This window comes from Borostomias antarcticus, assembly GCF_949987555.1.
Source record: "Borostomias antarcticus genome assembly, chromosome: 22".
Classification (NCBI taxonomy): Eukaryota; Metazoa; Chordata; class Actinopteri; order Stomiiformes; family Stomiidae; genus Borostomias; species Borostomias antarcticus.
In genome coordinates this window covers 5,316,026-5,339,355 of record NC_140255.1, presented here as the reverse complement: position 1 = coordinate 5,339,355, position 23,330 = coordinate 5,316,026, and the positions used below count along the sequence as shown (strand labels likewise).

Sequence of the window (23,330 nt, the reverse complement as noted above, 5' to 3'; positions counted from 1 at the left end):
TCTGCATTCGTTATGTTTCATTTATGTTTTCCTTTAATTTTTCTTTAATTTGTCACCTGTCTGTAAATCATATGATTATTGCAGTTCGTTTTTGCACCCAGATCTATCTCTGTCTGTCTGTCTGTCTGTCTGTCTGTCTGTCTCTTACATACAATTATTTAGTGAAGTATAGCCCAGTGTTTTGAGCATTGAACCCAAGGCCAAAATTCAGTTTTGACTAAGGGATACAGACTAATGAAGTAATAATAAAAGTTTAGTTAATGATAGCAGAACCTTGTATCCTTTCTCACCATGTTTGATATTTGGTGCTGCGTTTCTCTCCAGAAGAGTAGGTCTGTTCAGCATACACACAGGGGCAGTCTGAGACATTCACACAGCTATGGCCACCCCTGTGATCATTCAGGACCTTACCTAAAACATAGGCATTCGTGCATATCTGCTTTAAATAATATCATACACAAGGAAATGGCAGGTTTTGAAATCTAACATCAAATGACCTTTACCAGTCAGACCTACAGTATAGACCTACAGTACTACCTTTACCATTAAAGCCTGCTATAGGGAACCTACCCTCAGGGCAGACGCAGGTGCTAGTGAGGTGCTGGTCACTGGTCCTGGGGGTGAGGTTGGAGCAGGAAGGAGCATACGCTTCGCCTTCTTCCTTATAGACCAGGTCTCCTGGACAAACCTCTCCTGCATTTACACAACACAAATAAACAAGGCAGAAAACTACTACTACTAAACTACCTATGAGAACTTTTTCAACACAGTAGTTATTGTTATTGTCACTTTATTTTCTTAATCAACTAGCTTACGGCAGTTTGTAAAATTTCTCCAGGCAAACGAAACAGCGCTGTTCTTCTCACAATGTTGGGCCACCTCCCTGTAGAAAGCACATCTCACATCTTCTTCCTCTTCGCAGCCATAAATATTCTCCTCACAGAGCGTAATGTACCTCAAAACGTGCATTTGGCTTGGCAGACACTCCGAAAAGTTGAACAGAAGAGTTCTACACTCCTGCATCATACAAAACACATTTTTTTACATTTGTAAAAATATTGAATATATTGCTTACAGTTCAACAATTGAGTACAAAGTAAAACAAACCTATGTTCTACAGCAAGTACAGCAATACGTCAGACTGTAAAGTGGCCCACATTCAAATGTGATTAATTCTACTCACTATGTTTGCTGGGCTAAGGGAGTCTTTGGTCTGGCATCTGTCCTCAGAGAGGATATTCCCTGCAATCAACCCTTCACCGATGACTGATGGCATTCAGAAAGATGACATTATTTACATTAGTGGGTACTACGGTGAATACAAGCAACAAAATGAACAAGAATACACATTAGATACTGTATGGCAAATATAATGTGAAAATTACATCAAAACTACAGTCGTGAATGACACCGAGGAAGCCTTGTTTCCTGTCACTCACCTGAAACCCCTAGTGAACCACAGAGCCCAGTCATGTCAATGGCTAATATCTCCTGCTCCAACATGACCTAAGTATCAGGAAGGACATGACAGGAACATGTTACATGTTTCCTACATCACTGGATGAAACTTTATTTTAAACTCCCTAAACACAAAGTGTTTAAGCACTTTGAGCTGCATTTATTTGTATGAAAGGTGCTATACAAAAAGTTTGATTTATTATTAGGTTTATTATTAAGACAACTAGGCCCAACTTGTGATATTCCCACTATTTCTTTCTTTCTTTCTTTATTATTATTCTCCTCAGCTTTTTGGCCCTTAACTACTTCTTCATACTTTGTGCTAGAAACTTCATTCAAACTTTCAAATGTTTCCCGGATGTATTCAGATTTTTGATATTTTTGATAGTTTTTTAGTAATTTAACTTTTAATAGTAATTTTTGTGCCATTGAAACTGCTGGTGGAATGTTCAGTATCATTATGTTTTTAGAGTGGTGGCAGCTGTTGCTTTGAAAATATTCACACATTTTGTAAACTGCTGGCACTCCTACAGTTTTGAAAGCTCACACACATATTATACATCAAAACATTCACACAACTGTGCCGATTCGCACAATGTAAGTATCTAAGCTGTGTGACTTATAGTTTTCATGGTATGACGATTTGTTCGGCAACTGCGCTCCCCATTGAAACGCATGGTGCCGCACTAACTTTTGAGCTGCTAATTTTGCATTTTTACCCTTTTTCTAACTTGTCACCATGCCTACAGTTTTAACAGCTCATACACATATTATACATCAAAACGTTCACACAACTGTGCTGATTCGTACAATGTAAGTATCTAAGCTGTGTGACTTACCGTTTTTGAGATATGACGATTTGTTCGGCAACTGTGCTCCCCATTGAAACATATGGTGCCGCACTAACTTTTGAGCTGCTAATTTTGCATTTTTACCCTTTTTCTAACTTGTCGCCATGCCTACAGTGTTTAAGCTATACGGACATATTATACATAGAAATGTTCTGCAAGTTCTCAGGATTCCTATGTTGTCAATATATACGCTGTAACATGTATAGTTTTCACGATAGAGCTGTCTGAAGCAGACCATGTCTAGGACCAGAGTGTCAGTTGGGATTAGAGTGCTGGCAGCTGTTGCTTTTTTTGAATTTGTGTGCATGTGCAGCCTCTCTTAAAGGTACAGGCACCCTATTATAACTAATGTGGTAGCACAGAACTCCAAAGGGGAATAGAGACACATGATCTTCACTGGTGGGGACCGGTGGGCAGCCCGGCGAGGAGTACACCATCCCTGACTGGCTATGACCAAAAGGGGCGGAGCCTCGCCACCACACCACTATTCACGCCACAGAACCCACTTTTCAGACCCTGAGTGGGCCAGAGACACACAGTCTTCAATGGTGGATGCATGGAAATTGCCCAGAGGTCACTACTGTCCCCGACTAGCTGTGATCCAAGGGGGTGGAGCCTAACCAGCATGCCACTATCCACGCCACGGGCCCCACAACTCAGCCCCTGAGTGGGTTAGAGACTCACGGTCTTCACCGGTGGAGTCAGGTAGGTGGCCCGGAGAGGGGTACACTGTCCCCGACTGGCTGTGACCAAAGAGGGCAGAGCCTAACCACCACGCCACTATCCACGCCACGGGCCCCACAACTCAGCCCCTGAGTGGGTTAGAGACACATGGTCTTCACCGGTGGAGTCAAGTAGGTGGCCCGGAGAGGGCTACACTGTCCCTGACCAGCTCTGACCTGATTGGATGGAGTCTTGCCACCACGCCACTGTCCATGGCACGGACCCCACAATTCAGCCCCTGAGTGGGCTAGAGACGCACGGTCTTCGCCAGTGGGTGCATGGAGATTGCCCGGTCCGTAGTTCTAGCAGTAGCTGTTACATACAGCTGCAGCAGCTAGCCCACCTCACATTTTCTCCAGGAAATGTACTTTCTAGATATTATTATTATTATTATTGTTGTTGTTATTATTGTTGTTATTGTTATTGTTATTATTATTATTATTATTATAAAACAAAATAGATGTATCCGTGATCTTGTTCTTTCGGTCATGACCCATATTAATATTAATAATTATAACAGTAGATGGGGCAGTGAAGGGCAGATCTGGGTACATGTATTTGAAATTATTTAATTAATTATTTATTACTTTTAAATACATCATTTGGAACAATGTTTTTTGTAGGAAAATGTTATTGATATATGTTAATAGTTTAAGTATTAGAAGGTATTCTTCTTATCACATACTTCTCACATACTATTTGGGCATATTTCAAATGTACTCCAAAATAAGAACACTGTGGTCAAAATACTTTTGGCATAGTATTTAACAGAATTAATATTTGCCTGGAGTGAACAATTTTCAGAAGAATTAATTAAAAGCATACAAGTGTGCTTTGTGGTTGGTTATTTGCAAATACTCAAATACAAGTAGTTGCCTTTTGGCTGGCTATGTGCAAATGCTCAAAGACAAGGAACTAATGATTTTCCAATACAATTAGCAGTTAGTATCTGTATTGACTCTGGTGTGGTGTGATAACTCACCCAGAGAGAGTCTATGCCTCCAGCTGTGCTGTGCCAGGTGACAGACAGAGGAAGGACAGTGCTCCTCAGCCTGGTGTAGATGCCATACTGGAAGATGTGCTGGTAGGTGTGATCATAGGGGAGTGAGACACTGTGGAAGAGTGTCATGTAGATGGAGCAGGTGAGATTCAAACCCTCCACATAGGACACACACTATGAGGAGGAAGACATCAGAGAACTAGACATGATGACTAGAAATATGATGCAAGAACCTTTTCTGCTCCACAAAGACGGTGCCATTCTGCAGAATGGTCCTGATCTTGTTGATGATGATCTCTACTCTGGCCAGGAGGCCGTTGTCATGGCGCTGTATGGTGATGTCAATGTCGACCCGGTTGTGAGAGAAGCGGGTCAGGGTGAAAGGACAAGTGGACCGTACGTAGAACTCTGTTCCATTGAACATCTGGACGACACCACTGCCATAGGTCTTACAGGTATCTAACCACACAAATAATTAGGAATCACGGAGTGTGACAAGGCAATCAACACAACTGATGATTAAAAAATACAAATAAATAAAAAAAGGTAAATTACAAACTTTTATTAGCGCCTGTGGTTGAAAGTGAGGCAACTGGTCCAAAAGGTGGAAAATAAACATGATTAATTTTAGGCATAATATAATAGATCATTACAGATTATCACCAAAGTTTCCACTAACCCTAACCAGTAGCTGCATGTCAACAGAGTTGATAAAATTGATACTTCAGCTTGTCGATTGTTATATACAGTTGATACAGTTAATACTTAAGCTTGTCAATTATTTTGAGTGTCAGTGAATCATGTAGAAGCAAGACCCGTCAAAATAACGGGTTCCAGGTTTGGAAGAACACCCTGACCCCTTACCTACGACCAGCGTCCAGCTGAGGAGAGTCATGGTCCCTGGATGTCAGGAGAGCAGCTGAACCAGTGCCTCTGGGTTTATCGCCAGTATATTACATTACCAGCAGCGGTCCAGTATAAATGAGAAACTGCTTCTGTCTCCCTTTATATGCAATAGATGCCCACCTGACTAGATGAGGGTGGGTGGTTTCAGTTGAATAGTCCCCAAAGACCTATCTAAAGAATGTACAGTACAGTCATTGTTTTTCACTCACTTGTTATATGGATGCTTTATCCAATGTTTTAGTGGTATTGATTTCAATTTGTTTTCATAGCTGTTTATTATTTGTCTCATTTTGTGCTGTTTTTTTGTATGAATTTGCTTGTTCACAGGATGGCTTCGTAAAAGAGACCAAGGTCTCTGTAGATTATATCATCTTTAAATACATCTACAAAATGAAAGGAAAAAAACATGAATTGAACAATGGAGGGTTTATGTTGCTGCTTGAAAAGAGAGAAGGGTTTCAATCTAAATTTCCTCCTCAGATGTCTTTGAAAGGCAGTCATGTGTGTGAGTGTGCACGTGAAGACCTAAACTGTGTGGTGTACAGTGACAAAGCCTTGCAGTAGTGTTATTGTGGAAATTTTACCAGGTGTACACTAACTGACAAAGGACTGGTGGGAAGGAGCGCTGGTATACTGAGTGTGGGATCTGAAATAGTACACCATCACCATTTTAAGTACTCTATAGATCAAATGGGTACAAAAATAGGTTTCTGGGTCATTCCATGAATAGGCAACATTTAGCCCTTTGTGAAAGCTCCATAATGAGCTTGACCATTTTCTATTTTTTCAGTTCCAGCAGACTTAGGATATAGCCATTCTCCAGGAACAAAATGTGTTCAGCATTATGTTTTCTAATTTCCGGCAATTATTTTCTACTAACTATAACTACTTTCTTCATTTCCAGGCATACACTGTAAAGGTTGTCAGCCCTGTGACCAACTCAATACGACTGACCACTGGAGACGAGACTCCTCTCGGTTCAACATTCTCTCTGCTATAGTGATAGTTTTCAGCTCCGTCACCTCTGGCCTCTTGACCAATGCAGAGTTGGCCAATAGCACAACAGTTGGAGTGTTCTGGAGCACATGGGCATGTAGGAGCAGCTGCATGCTCTCCTTGCACCCCGCCCTGCAGTGTGGTGGGCTGATCACACGCAGGTGTTTTCAGGTTTTCATGCCCTGGTGTTTCACAGAAACACCAGCTAGACTGGCTGGTTAGCAGCTGGGGTTCAAGGGCGTGAAACGTGTTGAAATGAAAGGTTGCTTTTTCTTTCTTCTTTGTTGTACTGTATGGATGTGTTGATACACAAACACACACACACATACACACACACAAACACACACCCTTTCTCTCACCACTAAAATGGACACACTCTCCACATACAGCATCCATTTTCTTCAGTGAGTTCCAAGGAGGTGATTATCTGATATAACTGAAAGGGAACTGTGGTCCCCTTGACAAACCAGACAACCATGCCATCTTCTTTTTGGCAACTTGCTCCAGTTATTTTTATTAATTCGACTTAGTTTATACACAGACAAACAGACTTTCCTTTGCACGCATGGACTCATTCACCCTTCTCTTTTCTTTCCAGCATTCTCAGGACCAACAGAGGTCATCACATTAGTCACTTAAAGTTATAGTGCACTAATGGAGCAAACTGAATGTGGAAGTATTAAGAACATAAATAGACAATCAGAATAAAATAAAAGATTCCTGCTATTACAATTATTACAAAGTCCATATTTAATAGATTGCAACAGAACCACCACGTTCTTTCTTTCTTTCTCTTTCACCCTCTCTATGTCCCTCTCTTCCCTTCTCTCTCTCGTCCTCTTCATAGACATTCATGTGTCAGCCAACCAGGACAGTGTAAAATAAATCTTAGTCACCAGGTGGTAGATTGGGATCTCTTCTTTAGGATGGTGCATCTAAGTCTGCATCCTTAAGAACTTGAAGTGGCTCACTCTCACCACTTCCTCTCCGTTGATGATGATGATGGGGGGGGGGGGGGGGGGGGTAGCAACAATGTATAACAATGGACACACCTAACCCGGGTCCGTATCCTTTTCCTACCCCCCACCCTACCCCAACCCCTGCCTCTATCTGGGCCCAGGCACGCACACACACACAGACACACATCAGTGTTTGCCACACCTCTCCCATGATGCTCTTATCCTTTCTTGCTCTAAAAATGTAGTTTGATGTAATGTATTGCTCTATATATGGCTCTGTGTGCTACTAACCCTGTTCTGCCTCCCCTCTCCCTAGTGCCTCTCTCTCTCCCTCCTATCTTCTAACCAGGTCCAGTGGATGCCCCACTGTCACCAGCAGACCACCCTGAGTCCGATAGATACCCCTGTGTCTGCTGCAGATGTCGTACCAAATTAGTTAACACACACACACGCACACAGACATACAACAGTCCACTTCCGGCCTTAGGCCTGGGCCCAGTACCCCCTTCCCCTCACCCTAACCCGGGTCCATATCCTCTTCCTACCCCCACCCTACCCCTGACCCCTGCCTCTACCTGGACCCAGGCACACTCACACACACACTGACATACACCAGTCCTGGGCTCAGATCCCCTCACCCTAACCCGGGTCCGTATCCTTTTCCTACCCCGATCCTACCCCTGACCCTGCCTCTATCTGGGCCCAGGCACATTTATGCACACACAGACATACACCAATGTTTGCCATGTCTCTCCTATGATGTTATTAGCCTCTCTTACTCTGAAAATGTAATTTAATGTTATTTATTGCTCTATAAATGTTCTTAGCCGGTAGACAAACATACTCCTGGAGCTTGCTCGATCGCCTCGTTGAGAGGGGTCAGGGAAGAATTTTTACAGCTCACTTATCTGGCCCCCGGGTGATTACTGTTTTTTTTGCTTCCCTCTGGAATATGTAGGGGTGGGATGTCTGCCCACCTCCCTTGTTCTCTGTAAAGCGCATTGTGTTGCCTCTGGGTATGAACTGCGCTATATAAATAAAGCTTTGATTGATTGATTGATTGATTGATTGATGTATAAACTAAACCAAGAATAGAATACCTTTTTCACAATATTCATTACCCTTTTCAAGTAATATTCATATTAATTGTATTTAATTAAGATTTATTGAATATGTATTTAATGTTATTTATTGAATATTTATATATCTTTTTAAATATTCACATGCACTTCATGAATTATTTAATTTAAACAAACTCAGAATTATTCCATATTAACAAACTGTATGCTTGTTATATGTTGGAATTATAAAAATGGTTAATGTCTCTTTCCATATAATTATATTATCATTATAATTTAATGAACAATATTATTCTCATTCACACAAACAAAAATACACCCACTCACTCACTCACTCACTCACTCACTCACTCACTCATACAGTTGAGGTGCTGAAACTAAAGAGCAGGCTACTGAGTCCTTACCAGGCCCTGTTTAAATACTGTAAAAATGCATCCTTTCTCCCTGAGGCCTAAAAAATCACTAGGGACCAGAGTGTCTGTCCTCATGTGAAAATCGCTGTGATAAGAGTTCTCTAAGAGCCAGCTAGCTTTAGCTAACACCTAGCTAGCAAATGGGGACAAGCCTGGACAGTTGTGTTCATGAACCTTTTATCCAACAAGCAGTGAGCAGGTCTACTGTATGTTTAAAATGAAGTTTGTTTCTGTTCATTCTCCTTCCAAGCATGATGCACAGAATCCTCAGATCTGCAACAGATAAAATAAAATAAACAAATAAATAAATACATATTCCTTGGTTCTCACATTCATTCATTGTTTCATTCATTCACACATTGTCATTGTTTCATTAATTCATCAATGAATTCACCCTTTCATTTTTTCATTAATTCATCCATTCATTAATTAGTTGTTGCATTCATTTATCCATTCATCCAGCAGTCAACTGAATTAATCATTTCATTAATTTACTCAATTCTTAACCACCATTGTTGTAACGTTGCAGCAAAAGTAACAGTGACATCTTCAGTCGCCTCTACACCACTATGAGTGTACTGTCTGTACCTGTGGTCTTCCTTCTTCCTGCGCTGGTAGACATTGAAGGACAGGACTCCAATGAAGACCACCACCAGGAACCCAGCTACTGCAGACAGCCCAGGAAAGATGTCGGACAGCATGCTCACCTCAAGATTCTCTGAAATACACAGGTATGAACAGGACCTTTAATTGTCTCATTTCAAGTTAATTAATGTGATATGATTGATTTACAACATGATACACAGGGTAGCTGGGATGAGGGTTGGGGTCAACTAGGTCTTAACCTAGGTCTAAACTCCCTCGCCCTGCAGTTAGCCTGGATCTAAACCTCCTCACCCTGCATCTCGGAGGCCAGCATGTGCCTGGTGTTGTCCAAGTGTCCGTCGTTGACCTCGGGCCGGATCCCTAGGATGTGACACATGAGAGCATAGATGTTGACCGTCTCGAAGGGCCCCACCTCCAGGTTCTTCTGAAAGGCTGGTCCCACGGCCCTGAAGAAGGGCTTCATGTCCATCTCCTCGTTGTCGAAGCCGTGCTCTCCACTATGGAACTGTACAGGCAGATACTGGAGGGATAAGATAAGATTAACTTTAATAATCCCCGGTGTTGGGTGTTACAGCAGCGAGAACATAGAGAATAGATCAGAGTAAAGAATATACACCAGAATAAAGGATATAGAAGGGTACAACAATATAAAAAGATACAGTCAATACAACAAAGTATGTGTGTCCTATAGTCATATTCACATTTAGAGTATGTGAACCATCTCTACATCCCAGTCATCATCACTGAAGCCTTCAATAAAATGCCACCAGCAAAGAAAGCTTTCCCATTACTTACTGCACAGGTGGATTCAACATTGTACAGTACTGCTTAACAATGCTCTTGTCTTTGCTTTATAAGCAACCTTAGATCAAAGCTTCCATTCATTGTTAGCCGTCAATCTATTGGGACAATTATAAATGTCATGATCTCTCCTTTGAATGGTACTGGACAAGTCCCATTTACTTCAATTGTGCCTTGTGCTGAAAAGAAAGTGTCAAAATACAATTTTCTTGCCATGCTATAGTCTCCACTGTCCAGCAGAGAGGGGCATTGGCCAACACATGGAGAGAGTTGGTTCAACAACTTTTCCTGCTAGATAAGAGAGGAGAATCACACCAATTCTGCTTCACGAAATTAGACATTCACATTCAACACACCTCCATCTACTCTGTTCACCTACAATCACATGCAATGCATATCTAGTTCCAAAGTGAGTTAGGGTTGTTGCTGTATCTGTTATGCAATAGGCTCCTTCTTGCCCTTCGGTAAACCCCAGGACCTTGTTTCACACAGTGAGCATAAATGAGAGATAGATGACAGCCAGATAGGAGGTAGTAGGAATGAGACAGACAGAAGACAGAAGGCCATATAGACAGATATGATAGGTGTACATGAAGCTCTTCTTTGCAGGAACATGGGCTGCGTTCTGAATCACATACTACCCTACTATATAGTATGCCAAAACAGGATGTAGTATGTCCCAATACATAGTATGCCACATGCAGTATGGCAAAAATACCAGGATGTCCTACTATATCCGGTCATATTTCGCAGTATTCAAGCCAGCAGGCTTTTCTGGCTATTCTGACCCACAATCCTGTGCGCAGCGGAAATGTGCGTCACATGTGCGAGTTGTGACCATAGATATGGGTCGTGACAGCTGTAGACGAATGTCGTGTTATGGATAGCGACGGATGTGGGCAAATTTCAAGGCGCAATGTTATGACAAGGTAGTATGTCCCAATTGGATGCCTACTGCTTGCAAAGTACGTACTTTCTAAGGGCAGCTGTAGTAGGTACTGGTAGTAAGAAGTAGAAGTATGCGATTCGGAACGCAGCCCTGGGGCCTCATTTATCAAAGAGCGTGTAAATTCAGGTGTAAAAGAGGGCGTACGACGAAAACGCGGAAAATGCACAATGTAGCGTACGACGAGAATATTTACACGCTTTTCGGATCTATCAAAAAAGTCGTATGCCCTTTTCTGCACGAGAAATCCGAGACGGGCGGGGAAGAGAGCGTACGCGCACGCGCCCCGTGTTCCGCCCTCTCCACGCCCAAATCCAACCATATATGGTCAAAACTATGACGGCACAACGGGGATACCCCGGAAGGAACCGACATAATATAGCGTGGAGCATAGGGACAGATAAATACGTTTATGGAAAAACGCGGAAAGAAGAGAAACCTTTCGGAGACGGAGGTGCATGTGCTTGTTGGTGAGGTCCACGCGAGGAAAGAAAATCATCTTCGGAAGGTAAGCTATTTGTACGAGCCTACATTTGTCTGATTGCTCCTACAGTTTAGTAGCCTACTGTATGTTTGGTGCATCCTGTATGTGGCGTAGGCTACACGGACATGCTGTATTATGTGTGAGGAAAGCAAACATTCCACACATTCTGTGGTAGGCTATGAATGATTTAGGACCAAAAACAGGGAACGATAACACAGATGACCACTTCATAATGTTAGACCACATGAAACATTTTCCCCTCTGGGAAATTTAGACTCTCATCTAAATCACCCGGGAAATCACACTTAAGCATTTATTTGGCTGCCAACAGAAAAACATATCAATTGAATATGGCTACACAATAAAATGTTTAATGCATAATCAAGTTAACAGACAAACTCAAAGAAAATGACTGAAATTGTTTCTCCAGACTCTGACGTGGGGTGGGACTCAGAGGACGGGGAGTCTGCAGTGGTCCTTGACCTGACGGTCGTGCCCCCGCCGGTTGCAGCCTCTACATCCAGCGCACCAGCCTCCACCTCCAGTGCCATCTCCAGCGCCTCCGTCTCCACCGCCCACGCCTCCACCTCCGGCTGCCAGCGTCCCTGCCTCAAGGTTCCCTGAGGGCTGGGCTTCCTATCAGACGCTGTGCTGGAGGCTCATGACCCTAGAGGCCCAGAGGGAAATGGCAGAAGGGATTGGGGCAGTTGTGGGGCAGTTGTGCAGCAGTTGGTGGAGGTCACCACACTACACCACCAGAGCCAACAGGACATCCTCACTGCACTTCATTCCCTCACACATGCTGTCACGGACCTCACACTGTCACTCACTACCACACTCACGGACCTCACACAGTCACTCACTACCACACTCAAGGACCTCACACAGTCACTCACTACCACACTCACGGACCTCACACATTCACTCACAAACGCACTCACACACCTCACACAGTCACCCACCAACAGACAATAAAATGGTAGAAATGTGAACCTTACTTGTTTGTGTCTTCATAGCTGGCGCATGACCTCAGTGTGGGCCCTTTGGCCCCGCTGGTAAACCTCATGACGGGGAGGGGGCTGAGGGCTTGGGTCCTCATTTTGTGGTGGGGTCTTGACTGGTTCTCATTCTTATCAGCTTTGAATATACATCTTGGCAAACATAACAGAATGATGTACAAGGAGGGGACAGATACCTAGTGAAATTACTATTGGTTGCTAGTAAAAAGACAATAATGAGGGCTTGGTATAAGGTGGAACCCCCAACCAAGGAGCAGTGGTGGGTGTTGTGGAGGAGATTTATGAGATTTATTTATGCATTGAGGATGCAGGAAGGAAAGTTTGAAGGGAGATGGGAAAAATGGATGGATTATAGAAGGAAGTGTGATGATACCACTAGTATTAAAATTGTCATATTTGAGTAAGAAAAAAAAGCTGCATGGATGGAAGTACCCATAAGCTGTTATTGTAAGTTTTTATGTTTTATGGTATTGTCGTTGTATGGATGGAAAATGCTAATAAAGATTAAAGTAAAAAAGACAAAGAATATGTATCTTGGCTATGCACACACCAACAAGCCAGCCGTCACGCGCAGCGCCTGCCTCCAGTCTAGCCCTACCCTGCTGTGCGCCAGGATGAATGAGTCATGCGTGGAGCCAGGCCACCGTGCCACTACACTTGTGATGAGCATGTCGGCGTCACATATGATTTGGGTATTTATAGTGTGCACATTTTTGCGATTCACATAGACGTATTCATTCACTGATGGTGCCCTTATGTGGGTGCAGTCGCCATCGCCGTCACCTCTTTGGAGTTCTATCTCGGCCAGTAGGCCGAGTAGCGCCGGATTCATTTAGGCTCGCATTACGCACAGGAGGACTGTCATTTATATGCTTACCAAACAGCAAACAGGTCCACATGATCACATATTAATGACAATCTAATTGGTCAATGATTTGCGTTTGATGGAGTGCCTGCATTAAGTGTGTGACATATAGCGCGGAAGGGTTTGGGACAGCGCATAGGTACAGTTTGGGGAACAAATCCATATCGAACCATGAATGAGCCGGTTAGAGGACACGTCTAATCTTGCATTGCGATATATGTTTGTGCTGAATTGGCCTAGTAGCCTACATGATTGTGCGTTCATGAACTGTCGCTCTTATTCTCTCCGTCAAACATAGTAATTCACCGACGCACCACCTGCGTCGCCAGTTCCCCCTGTGTTCAAGAAGGGCGTAGAACACCGTGTAAATCGGTAGGACAAGCTGAGAGGTGTCCTACAAAAGCGCGGAGAAAGGCGACTAAATTTTCGCCCTTACGGCTTGATAAATCGCAATGTGGGGGGGGCAAATGGCGTACGCCTGAACTCGCGAAAAAGACCGTGTAAAAGAAGGCGTACCTCAATGATAAATGAGGCCCCTGGTCACTTGAACACCTGATAACACTTGAACAATTGAACACCTTGCCTATACAATATACTATAACAATTGACTCTTGCCTACAGTAGACAATAACAATTGACTCTGTACAACTATATACTTGAATCTTGATAATCGTACCGCCTACAGTATATTGGCAGAATAAGTATATGCTGGCTGGAATAAGTAGATGAGGGCCAATTTAATAGACTGTTAGACAACAGATAGTAGAACCTTATAATGTCTAGACGTTTTAGTGCAGGCCCAGAGCAGGACAGAATGTGAACAATGCAAATGTTGTATTTCTAGGCCTGAACAGCAGGTCTGAGAACGCAGCTTGTCATTACCACTGTCCAGGATAATCCCGGGGAGATTCTGATGCATCTGATTAGAATTGTTATGTATTAAGATTAGAATGCAATGCCTTGTTTCTGGTCTAAAAAGTTCAATTTTCTTAATCCGCTACAAGCCAAATTAACTTGGTAATTCCTCCAATGTTTCCATGGTGCATTGACAAATGGTTGTCTGGTTATCAGGATATTCTGGATGTGTTTGAGCAGATGTGTGCATTCTTCTGCATTCTCTTCTCTTTTCTTCTCTTCTCTGCTGTGCGCCATGGTGATTACCATAAAAAGATTGCTAGGTGTTTGAAAATGGAACGAGTTGTTCGGGTCAGTGCTGTTGAAGTAGCCCAACACATATTAAAACAAGTAGCCCAACACCCAATGCCTATTAACCCTTGCTGTTAACCCTAGTTTGTATCTTCTAGCCCACCCCCCTTTCCCCTCTTGCCATTTCCCCGGCTGCCATTGTAAATGGAAGAATAAAAATTAGTTCTTAATGACTTGCCTGATGAAATAAAGGTTAAATAAAAAACACACCCAAAACGGAAAGTTTGGATACTTGATTCTGATTGGCTAGCAGCCTTGGTAAAATACTCTGTAACCCACGGCTGCGACCGCATAACAATTAGTATAAATGCGCCGTCAATCTCATTGACGAGGCCATTGAATCAAGCGGTAGGCTACTATGCTTTGCGTAGCAACCACTTGCAGCAACCTCGCCTTTTTCGTATCCTATTACAAAATCGCACTCATCAGTCCGACTCCAATACTTCCACACCCCTACCAGCAAAAATGAGTGCTCTGGAGAACTGTTTTAATAACTGCACCATAGCTGGAAATATTCAAATAAACGTGAACTACCCGAATTATGCCTTATGGTTTATGTGAACAAGGCCAACCCAAATAGGCGAGATAGCCTATGTTGCCTGGCAACCATTTAATTCAGAACTATAGCCTATCGCGGAAGATTTTGTAAATACTAAAATGATAAGAATGATCAGTAAATAAATGATTGAATGTTACTACTGAGTGTTTTTTGTGAATATAGCCTATATATGTAGTAACCGTTGTAGAAAAGCAACCTCCGCTATCGCGTCGGGCCTAACAACCCCCCGTAGCTGTGGTAAAATTCCCTGTAACCCACTGCCTCGAGTGGTCAATTGCTTAATTTAACTACATGATTCTATAGTGACATTCTATTGGGACCCTATTCTACCATGATTCTATTGTGATTCCATTCACCCACCCCATTGATGACGTATCCCGGGTCGGAGTAGAGGATGATGGGAAGGATGCGATCATTGTTGGAGAAGTGGAACCTTTCGGGCATTTCCTCCTTTTTGAAGACATGGAGCTGCGGGTGCGCCCCCTTCAGGGCAGAGTACACCTTCTCCAGCCGGCCCGGCTTGGGCAGTAGCATCCCCGAGGGCCCAAAGTCCACCAGGTGGAAGGACAAATCACTGAAAGAGAAGCCGGGGATCTTGGAGAGGACAATCTCCTTCACCAGGCCATTGCGGAACACACTGCTCATTCCATGGTCCGCCGTGATGATGATGTTGAGCCGCTCCGCCACGCCGTGCTGTTCCGCCGAGCTCCGGACATGGCCGACCGCCCGGTCCACCTGTCTCACCATCTCCCGGCGCTCCGGGGAGTCCGGCCCGTACTTGTGGCCAGTGCTGTCGGGCTCGCCGAAGTAGAGCGAGACGAAGTCCAGGTTCATGTCTCGGAACCAGTCGCCCATCACTTTGTCGATGTTGCTCTGCCACAGTGTCTCATTCTTGTAGTCGTAGAAACGGGGTTCCACGTCGTACACCGTGGCGCGCTCGCCCTGGTAGGTGGAGGCGGTGCCGGGGAAGTGGAGAGAGCCGGCTCTCAGACCCTGGGGGAAGGACATAAGCACATGCACACACATGCATACACACACATACACACACACACACACACACACACACACACACACACACACACAGGTACAGTACACTCATAAATACACATACATGCAGTACACGTGCGTGCGCACACACACAAACACTTACACATCCAAACATGATATACTGTACAGTTGGTAGTAGTTAGAAATGATACATCTCGCGGCATTTCATTATTGCGGTATTTCACAGGGAAATCCCATTGGAAATTTTGTGGGATTTCAGACGGGTGTTATTTCATTTTAGTGATGCACCACCGCCAGGTGGCGTCTTTGAGCAGATTTAGCAGGCTGGGCTCACAGTATATTTCTCCTATAGTCTAAGAATGAAGACAAGCCTGATCATTAAATTCCACATTCTTTAATTGACCCTATTTACAACCATGAAAAGCAAGCAAGGCTGAACCAAGTGATGTGTGTTTTATCTATCCTCTCCATTTAGTACCAGGGACAGTCGATAGCCTATAGAATAACCCCATTCAAAAATGTTTTGTTCCAATAACCACTGGCCTAGGGAATCTGTTGGCTCGGTCTTTGCTCTGCAATTGACCTTGCTCGTTTTGCGCATTCGGTAAACAGATAAATTCACATTTATGTCAAAATACAGTACCCCACATCAGCATGGTCTCCTATGGATACACTAGGCCTACCTCAGCTCATTCATTCAATTTATCATTCAATGAGTTCCTCTTTTTGTGCTCTCGACTGCATTCTACAAATAGATTGGCAAGTTCACATCACCATAGGCTACGTTCTCAAATACATATACATACATTGTACATCTCAAATGTTATATAATTATAATTTATAAATAGGTTAGTTATAATTTTGTTTTGATTTCGCTGAATAGGATACATTCCAGCCTACAGTTCCCAGTCACTCGATAGCCTAATCTGCAGTATTGTCCGTATGCTCCGCAGCCACTAGTTGCTTCTTAATAAACGATGCCTCCTAGTGGTTAGTGAGCAATACTGCACAAAAACACGTTGGTGCTTCCCGCCAACGCGCTGACACCACAGTGCCGCTACTGGCATGCCACGCCGCTGCTTTTTGCATCCAAAATTAGAGGCTCAGGCACTGTCGACCCGACGTCAGTTATCTGTAGGCTATGTTCGTAGTAATTCAATTACAACCAGACGGAGAACAAGGAGTTTCAGAACAAGGTAAGCTCATCTAATGTGCCTGATGAGGCTACAGCAGTGGGTCAATGAGTAGTATTACTTCTCCCTCTATGGGCATGCGAGCGGTGGTACGGAATGCCGCAGACGGTGCATTGAGATCCCGCGGGTAAATTACTATCTCCAAGTGCTCCCAGATGGGAGCTACACATTCATGTTGTTCTTGGTGTGTTCTGACCTGTCTCTGAGCAGTAATCCAGATCGGTAGGGTCCCGTTGTCCCACCACTCATTCACAAACTGGGTTTGGTAGTATGGTTTCTTCTCGAAGGTGGTGGTGTTGAACCACATGTTGTGGATCACTCCATGGTTTTCAATGTAGCGTCCTGCGGAAGCACACTCACTGTCAAACCACTGTGGCACATTCGACAGTAGGCCTACTCATAGACTTTCTACAGCGCATACACTACACATAACCTAGTGAACATTTCATTGTGGTGTCTGTATATTGTACATGAGACAAATAAACATTGCAACCAAACAAACTATGAGCCTACACCCTAGACTCGATACTACACACAAAACCTTTTTTTTACTCATAGAAAATACAGTAGGTGCTATTTCTGGAACCATAAAGAATACTTCTTCTGGAATCAGGGTTAGCAGCAGTTCAACAATAAAAGCTTATAAAAGGAACCAGAAAAGTAATCTTAATTTTTTTTTTTCAAAGAATTCTCCCACAGTGACAACCACGGAACCCCTTTTGGAACCCCTACACCCCCTAGCCCTCCATGGCCAATCCCCCATTGTGATGACTCCACCCACTCCTGTGTGCCTGGACTGTCTTTGTTGTGTGTTTGTCCTGTGTGTCTGTTGTCTTCCAGGTTCCTGGAGGTGGGCGTGGCAGCGCGTGACAATCAGCAACACTGGCTACACATGGGCCCGGTGTGCCAGTGCTCTACAAAGGACCTGGGAGCTCAGCTGCTGGGGGTGCTCTCTCTCCTGAGACACCATTTTGGCTTTTGTTGGCATTTTGACTTATGATTTAGCGCCCTTCAACATTGCACTCATACATATGTTTTCCACTCATGCACTCATGTACACAACTGTTTACTACTGATTACACACACCAAGATTAGTCTCAGGTGCCGTTTACACGACAACGATCCCTGCAACTTTTGTTGCGGTGAGGCCTTTCATTTACATGACAACAGCGTTTTGCGGGCCTGAATCCGCAAACTTTTGACACCGGGTCCCAGAGTGGAATCTTTTAAAACGCCACCGTAATTCCCGCCGTGTAAACTGGCAATACCCAATTCTTGCAAAAAAGGTGACGACACGGTCCCACTTCGTGCCTATAGGCATGCGCGAATAGAAGAATATGAGGGATATAGCCTACTTTACTTCTCACAGCTCAGTGCAGCTAGATAATGAAAGAAAACAAATAAAATAGGCTTAGATAATACAAATAAAAGGAGGACAAATGAAATATTAAGCCAATTAATCTAGTGACTAGTAAGTAAAAGGATTTGTCTCTAATCATGCCGGTCAATTCTACAGCTAGACCTAGGCCTAACAGCTATAGACCTAATGGATTGTGAAGATGTGAGCCCATCATTCTTACTGCCGTAGGGCGGGAACAAAAACCTATCAAAGGCAAGTCACCAGCGAGAAAAGGCCAAGATTAGAAGGGAAACCTCCAACAGTTAACTGTTGTCACCATGGAGCATCTAATCCAGTTGTGTCATGCCAACCAGCATTTCCGTAATATCGGTGTCGGTCCATATGTCCGGGAACATTTCAATGTCCCGGACAAATGGGAGAGAATCTGGTCATTTATTTATTTATTATTTATTTTGACTTGTCGGCCTGTTGGCCTTCTTCAGAATCTATCAGACCAACAGGCCCAAACGTCCAAATAAAATAACTGCATAGTTAGCTGCATAGCTAAGGCTTTCATGATTCACATGCTCTATAGATGTCCGGGACTGCACAAGCACCACTGGACAGCCTTTCACTTTATTTTGTCACCTTTGCTACTTTGAATTACGGCTGTAGGCTAGATGGCATGAATTGGATTAGAAGATGTGATTGGTCATTTTGAATAGGCCTACTTTTGATGCCTTTTTGAACGGACTGCATCGATCAATGCAATGACACCACATTCTGTTTGTTTGGGACTAACGACAGTAATGTCTAAAAAGTTCTAGTTTCTCTTTCCATGTTTTTCAGTTTTACCCTTTTCATCAATAAAACATCGTTTTTACAACCACGTCTCATTGATTGGGAAGGCATTTAGAGCTGCAGGTCACATCATAGCCTAGCCTACTTATTCGGACTCAGAGGATGAGGATGACATTGTAGTCTCTTGATAATTTCTGGCTGTAAGGAAGAAAACTCAGATCCGTTGATGCAAGTTTCAAGAATCTCTGGCATCAGAATCACACTGCGCAGTTGTGCTGATTTTAAATTTCTTCTACATGCCTCCGAACTACACCAAAGTGATCTCGGTGAGTCAAACGTCTTATAATATGTCGTAAATAAGGTCCAGGTTGTCAAAAACGAGCATTGTCCTTTAAACATACATCCAGTCTAGACACACATACAATCCAGTCTAGACACATACAATCATTTCCACCAATTCTCGACTAGATGTCACCAACACATCACAAATGAACACCAACTTTTGGACTTACTTCTAAGATAAACTACAGTAGCCTACCTATCTAGGCCCTATCTTTCTGTCCCTATCTAGACTAATTTGCAGCAAAACCCTTATTCTATTTCAACAGAAAACAGCTCAACTCTTCTCAGGAGTCAAATTCAACAAAATTCTCACTGTCATATCTAGGCAACTATATCTTCTCTCAGAATAGTTCCAAAACGACACAACTCAAAATTCAACAGACATTAAAACCGGACAGCGCATCCAGACGACTCTCTTACCTCCCAGAAGTATCAATTTAGTTCTTAGATCTTGTTGATTGAAACCAGTCCAACGGGGAGCCGGCGCCCATGGGGCAAATAATTAGAGAAAATAAAGCTTACCTCTCTTATGGCTGGCCAGACCAAACTTTGCCCAGTGTTCGCCGACGCACCGAAGTGACAATTAATCAATCAATTCACCAGACTCACAAAATGTAGTCTCTTGATAATTTCTGGCTGTAAGGAAGAAGACTCAGATCCGTCGATGCAAGTTTCAATACTTTTATTGAATCTCTGGCATCAGAATCACACTGCGCAGTTGTGATGAGTTCACTCGCCAATGGTCTAGGATGAACTAACTTGACACAGCGCATCGCTCTTGGTTATACGAAAAGAGGTGTTACCCAAAATTGTCCTGTTCTTTGTTACCTTGTCTAAAGTTAGACAGTTTAATGGCTCAGTTAAACAGATCCTGTGTGCCCTGTTTGTGTGACGGTGTGTGTGTTTGTGAGTTGACTTTGAAAATCAGCGCTCTGCTGTCAGACACCTAATCCTATAGTCAGAAACTTGACGCCTAGTGAATATATAGATTTTACTAAAAGCCACTAAATGTCATAGCCTATAGGTGGCAATAGTGAATATATGGATTTTACTAAAAGGCACTTTATGTCATATAGTTTAGATAAGAAGCACTTAGTAAAATATAGGTGGTGCCAGTCTGCCACAGCGACACACTGGAAAATCCCCAGTGTCTTAAAGACGACCTAGGCCTGTCTGTAGTTTTCCATCCCTCCAGTATGTGTGTGCATTTGAAATTCACTATATAACTTGTGATTATAGGCTACTGGTCAAAATATACTACAACATAACTGTTTATTGATAAACAACTGATAGGCAGGCTGGGCTATATAAAGAAATACCACAATGCATGTAGTCTAGATTTATAACATTATGTTTAGGCTATACACTTTATGGTAGACTGCCCTCTCGCTCGCTAAGCAGGCTACATTGCGGCTGTTTTGTTCATCGCATAAGCCTATACATAAAAAATTATATTCCTATAGAAGAAATGAGAATATGTCGAAATTTGATTTAGCCTATTTTAATAGGCTACAATTCAAATTGTGCTTAGAGGGAATTATTTTCACCGGACATTATGACATGAGCATCTAATCCAGTTGTGTCATGCGAACACTAACTGATGAAGACGTGGCCTTCAACTTTGCATGATTTATGATTGTTTTTAATGTTACTGACAGCAACATCATATGATTTGTATGTGACTGTAGGCCTATGACGCCTCTCATATTTTTTAGAATAAAGCCTAGGCATACAGTTTAAACACTGTGCTTTACGCACAGTAACTCACCCCAAAAGAGACCCGTTTAAAAAAACAGGAACCACATCTGGATACCGTGTCCACATAGCGCCCTTTTCTGAGCGCCTGCGCCCTTTTTCAATTGTTTCCAATGAGGAGAGAGCGTTGGCGGCCGCCTAGAGAAAAGCGCAGCATCCAGCGTCTTTTTTCCAAGCGCTCCGGTTGTTTTTGTGTTTTGTGTTTTTGTCCAAGCGCTCAAAGTTGAAAATATCTTAACTTTTCAGAAAGGCGCTGGTCTCGTTACTGCCGCTCCTACTGTTGTCTCCCACGGATACCCACATCCTCCTTGCTCTAACGGTAGGCCTATCGCTGTCAGATTCACCATCAAGCTCGTTCATGGAATGGTCACTGGGCACAATGATTGCTGTCCATAATCTGGGCATTACAACAACATTCAGAACGACTAACGATTGTTAGTGTTTGGCATGACTTGCACGTAGTCCTCCGTGGGAGCAGTGAAAACAAGCACCAGGGGAATGCTTCTGTCCAAGCCATGCCAAACATGTAAAAACATTCGGATTGCGATACATTTCACAGGAGAGCATACTGAGACTGGTAAGATTACACTCTGTGCTTTCCATCTCAAAAAAACACATTGTTTTTCCAATGCACTTACATATGCCCTATTGACTTCCATTGTAGCCCAGTGAGAGCCTGCATAAAAACTGCAGCTAGCTCAATACTGGGACGTTGAGTGAAATTATGGTCTCTATGTTTCAGGTTCATGGTAGACAGGACTACATGTCCAAAATAGCACACTGCCCCTTTAATTCTCCCTTTTCCCCGTCATATTCTAATTTCTGAAAAGAAGAGAACTGGGAATGCCCTCTAGTTTAGTGATGGGCGGAAATAAAGACCACCATGGAGAGAACAACCTACAACAGAAACTCTCGGCGCAGATACTGTAGATGCTGTGGGGATCAAACCGCAATATATCCCCACGCTCAGAGCCCAAGGATTACCATAATACACTAAAACTAAAAAGGGTTTTGCAGAGGTTTACTCAAGAAGTGTTGACCAAAGGGAACCATGGTTCATCCTTGGTTTGACAGTCTACAGTACATGTGATCTTGCAAGTCAGGTGGGCTATACCTTACCATGAGAGCTTGTCGCCGAACCACCTCAGCTACATGAAAACAAACACTACATGTCCATCTCTACACTCTCAGATCATAAAAAGGGTAAGTTAGAAACCTTCTTAAGTCAGTTAGAAACCTTTGGGTTCGAAGTAGAACTTTATTTTTATGTACAACCCTGTAAAAGATGTTTGGATCCCAAAACAGTTCTCTCTGCCCCTAAAAGGGTTCCCCTACATGGCCAAAGGGTTCTACATAGCACTCTGTTTGATCTTTTACCTGTGAGCAGGGTGAAGTGTGAGGGGCTGGTGATGGTGAGGAAGGGAGGGGTCACATATCTGGCCTTCACACCGTCCCTTGCCATGGCGTCCAGGTTGGGCGTGTCCACGTCGCGATCGTAGTCCCAGCGGAACCCGTCGAAGGAGATGAGCAAAACCTTGTGCTGGCCACTGGGTCTGGACAGACTCAGGGGGGCTCCCGAGCACAAGGAGGCCCACATGAGACACAGGCCCATGGCCCACAATGTGCTGGTCGAACACCACATGGATCCCAGGGTTGTTTATGTCTTTAGTACTGTCTATCTCCTCTATCGTTCACCCTTTGCTATATAGTATTGTTGAGAAGACTTTCCTTAGACAACACCCTGACTAATACTCTATAAAGGACACTACACTTAGATTACACTAGGCTATACTTAGGAAGGCAGACACTTCAGGTGGCAGGATCCTAGACGAGACACCTCAGTTGAAGTTTCTTCCAGAATATTCTCCCTGACTGGATCCTCGGCTGGTTCTGGTGACCGTCTCAGGTTGTGCTTAGCTACACCAATCAACAGCAGGCCCCCCCCCCCCCAACACACACACACACACACACACATACTTCTTATCTGAATTAGCAGATTATGAACCAAGGTACAGTGTGTA

The 23,330-nt window shown here is 43.4% G+C and overlaps 1 protein-coding gene across 1 annotated transcript; it reads right to left on the bottom strand.

The window, feature by feature from the left end:
* Window positions 1-5,861: 5,861 nt before the first annotated feature.
* On the bottom strand, window positions 5,862-22,849 carry LOC311324182 (ectonucleotide pyrophosphatase/phosphodiesterase family member 7-like; the record flags this gene model as incomplete). Its single annotated transcript, XM_084456585.1, has 6 exons — window positions 22,687-22,849; window positions 17,269-17,414; window positions 15,232-15,864; window positions 9,283-9,511; window positions 8,974-9,103; window positions 5,862-6,066 (listed from the first exon to the last, which is right to left on the bottom strand). The coding sequence occupies exons 1-6, from the start codon at window positions 22,769-22,771 to the stop codon at window positions 5,862-5,864; spliced, it is 1,428 nt and encodes a 475-aa protein (XP_084312711.1). The 5' UTR covers window positions 22,772-22,849.
* Window positions 22,850-23,330: the final 481 nt, after the last annotated feature.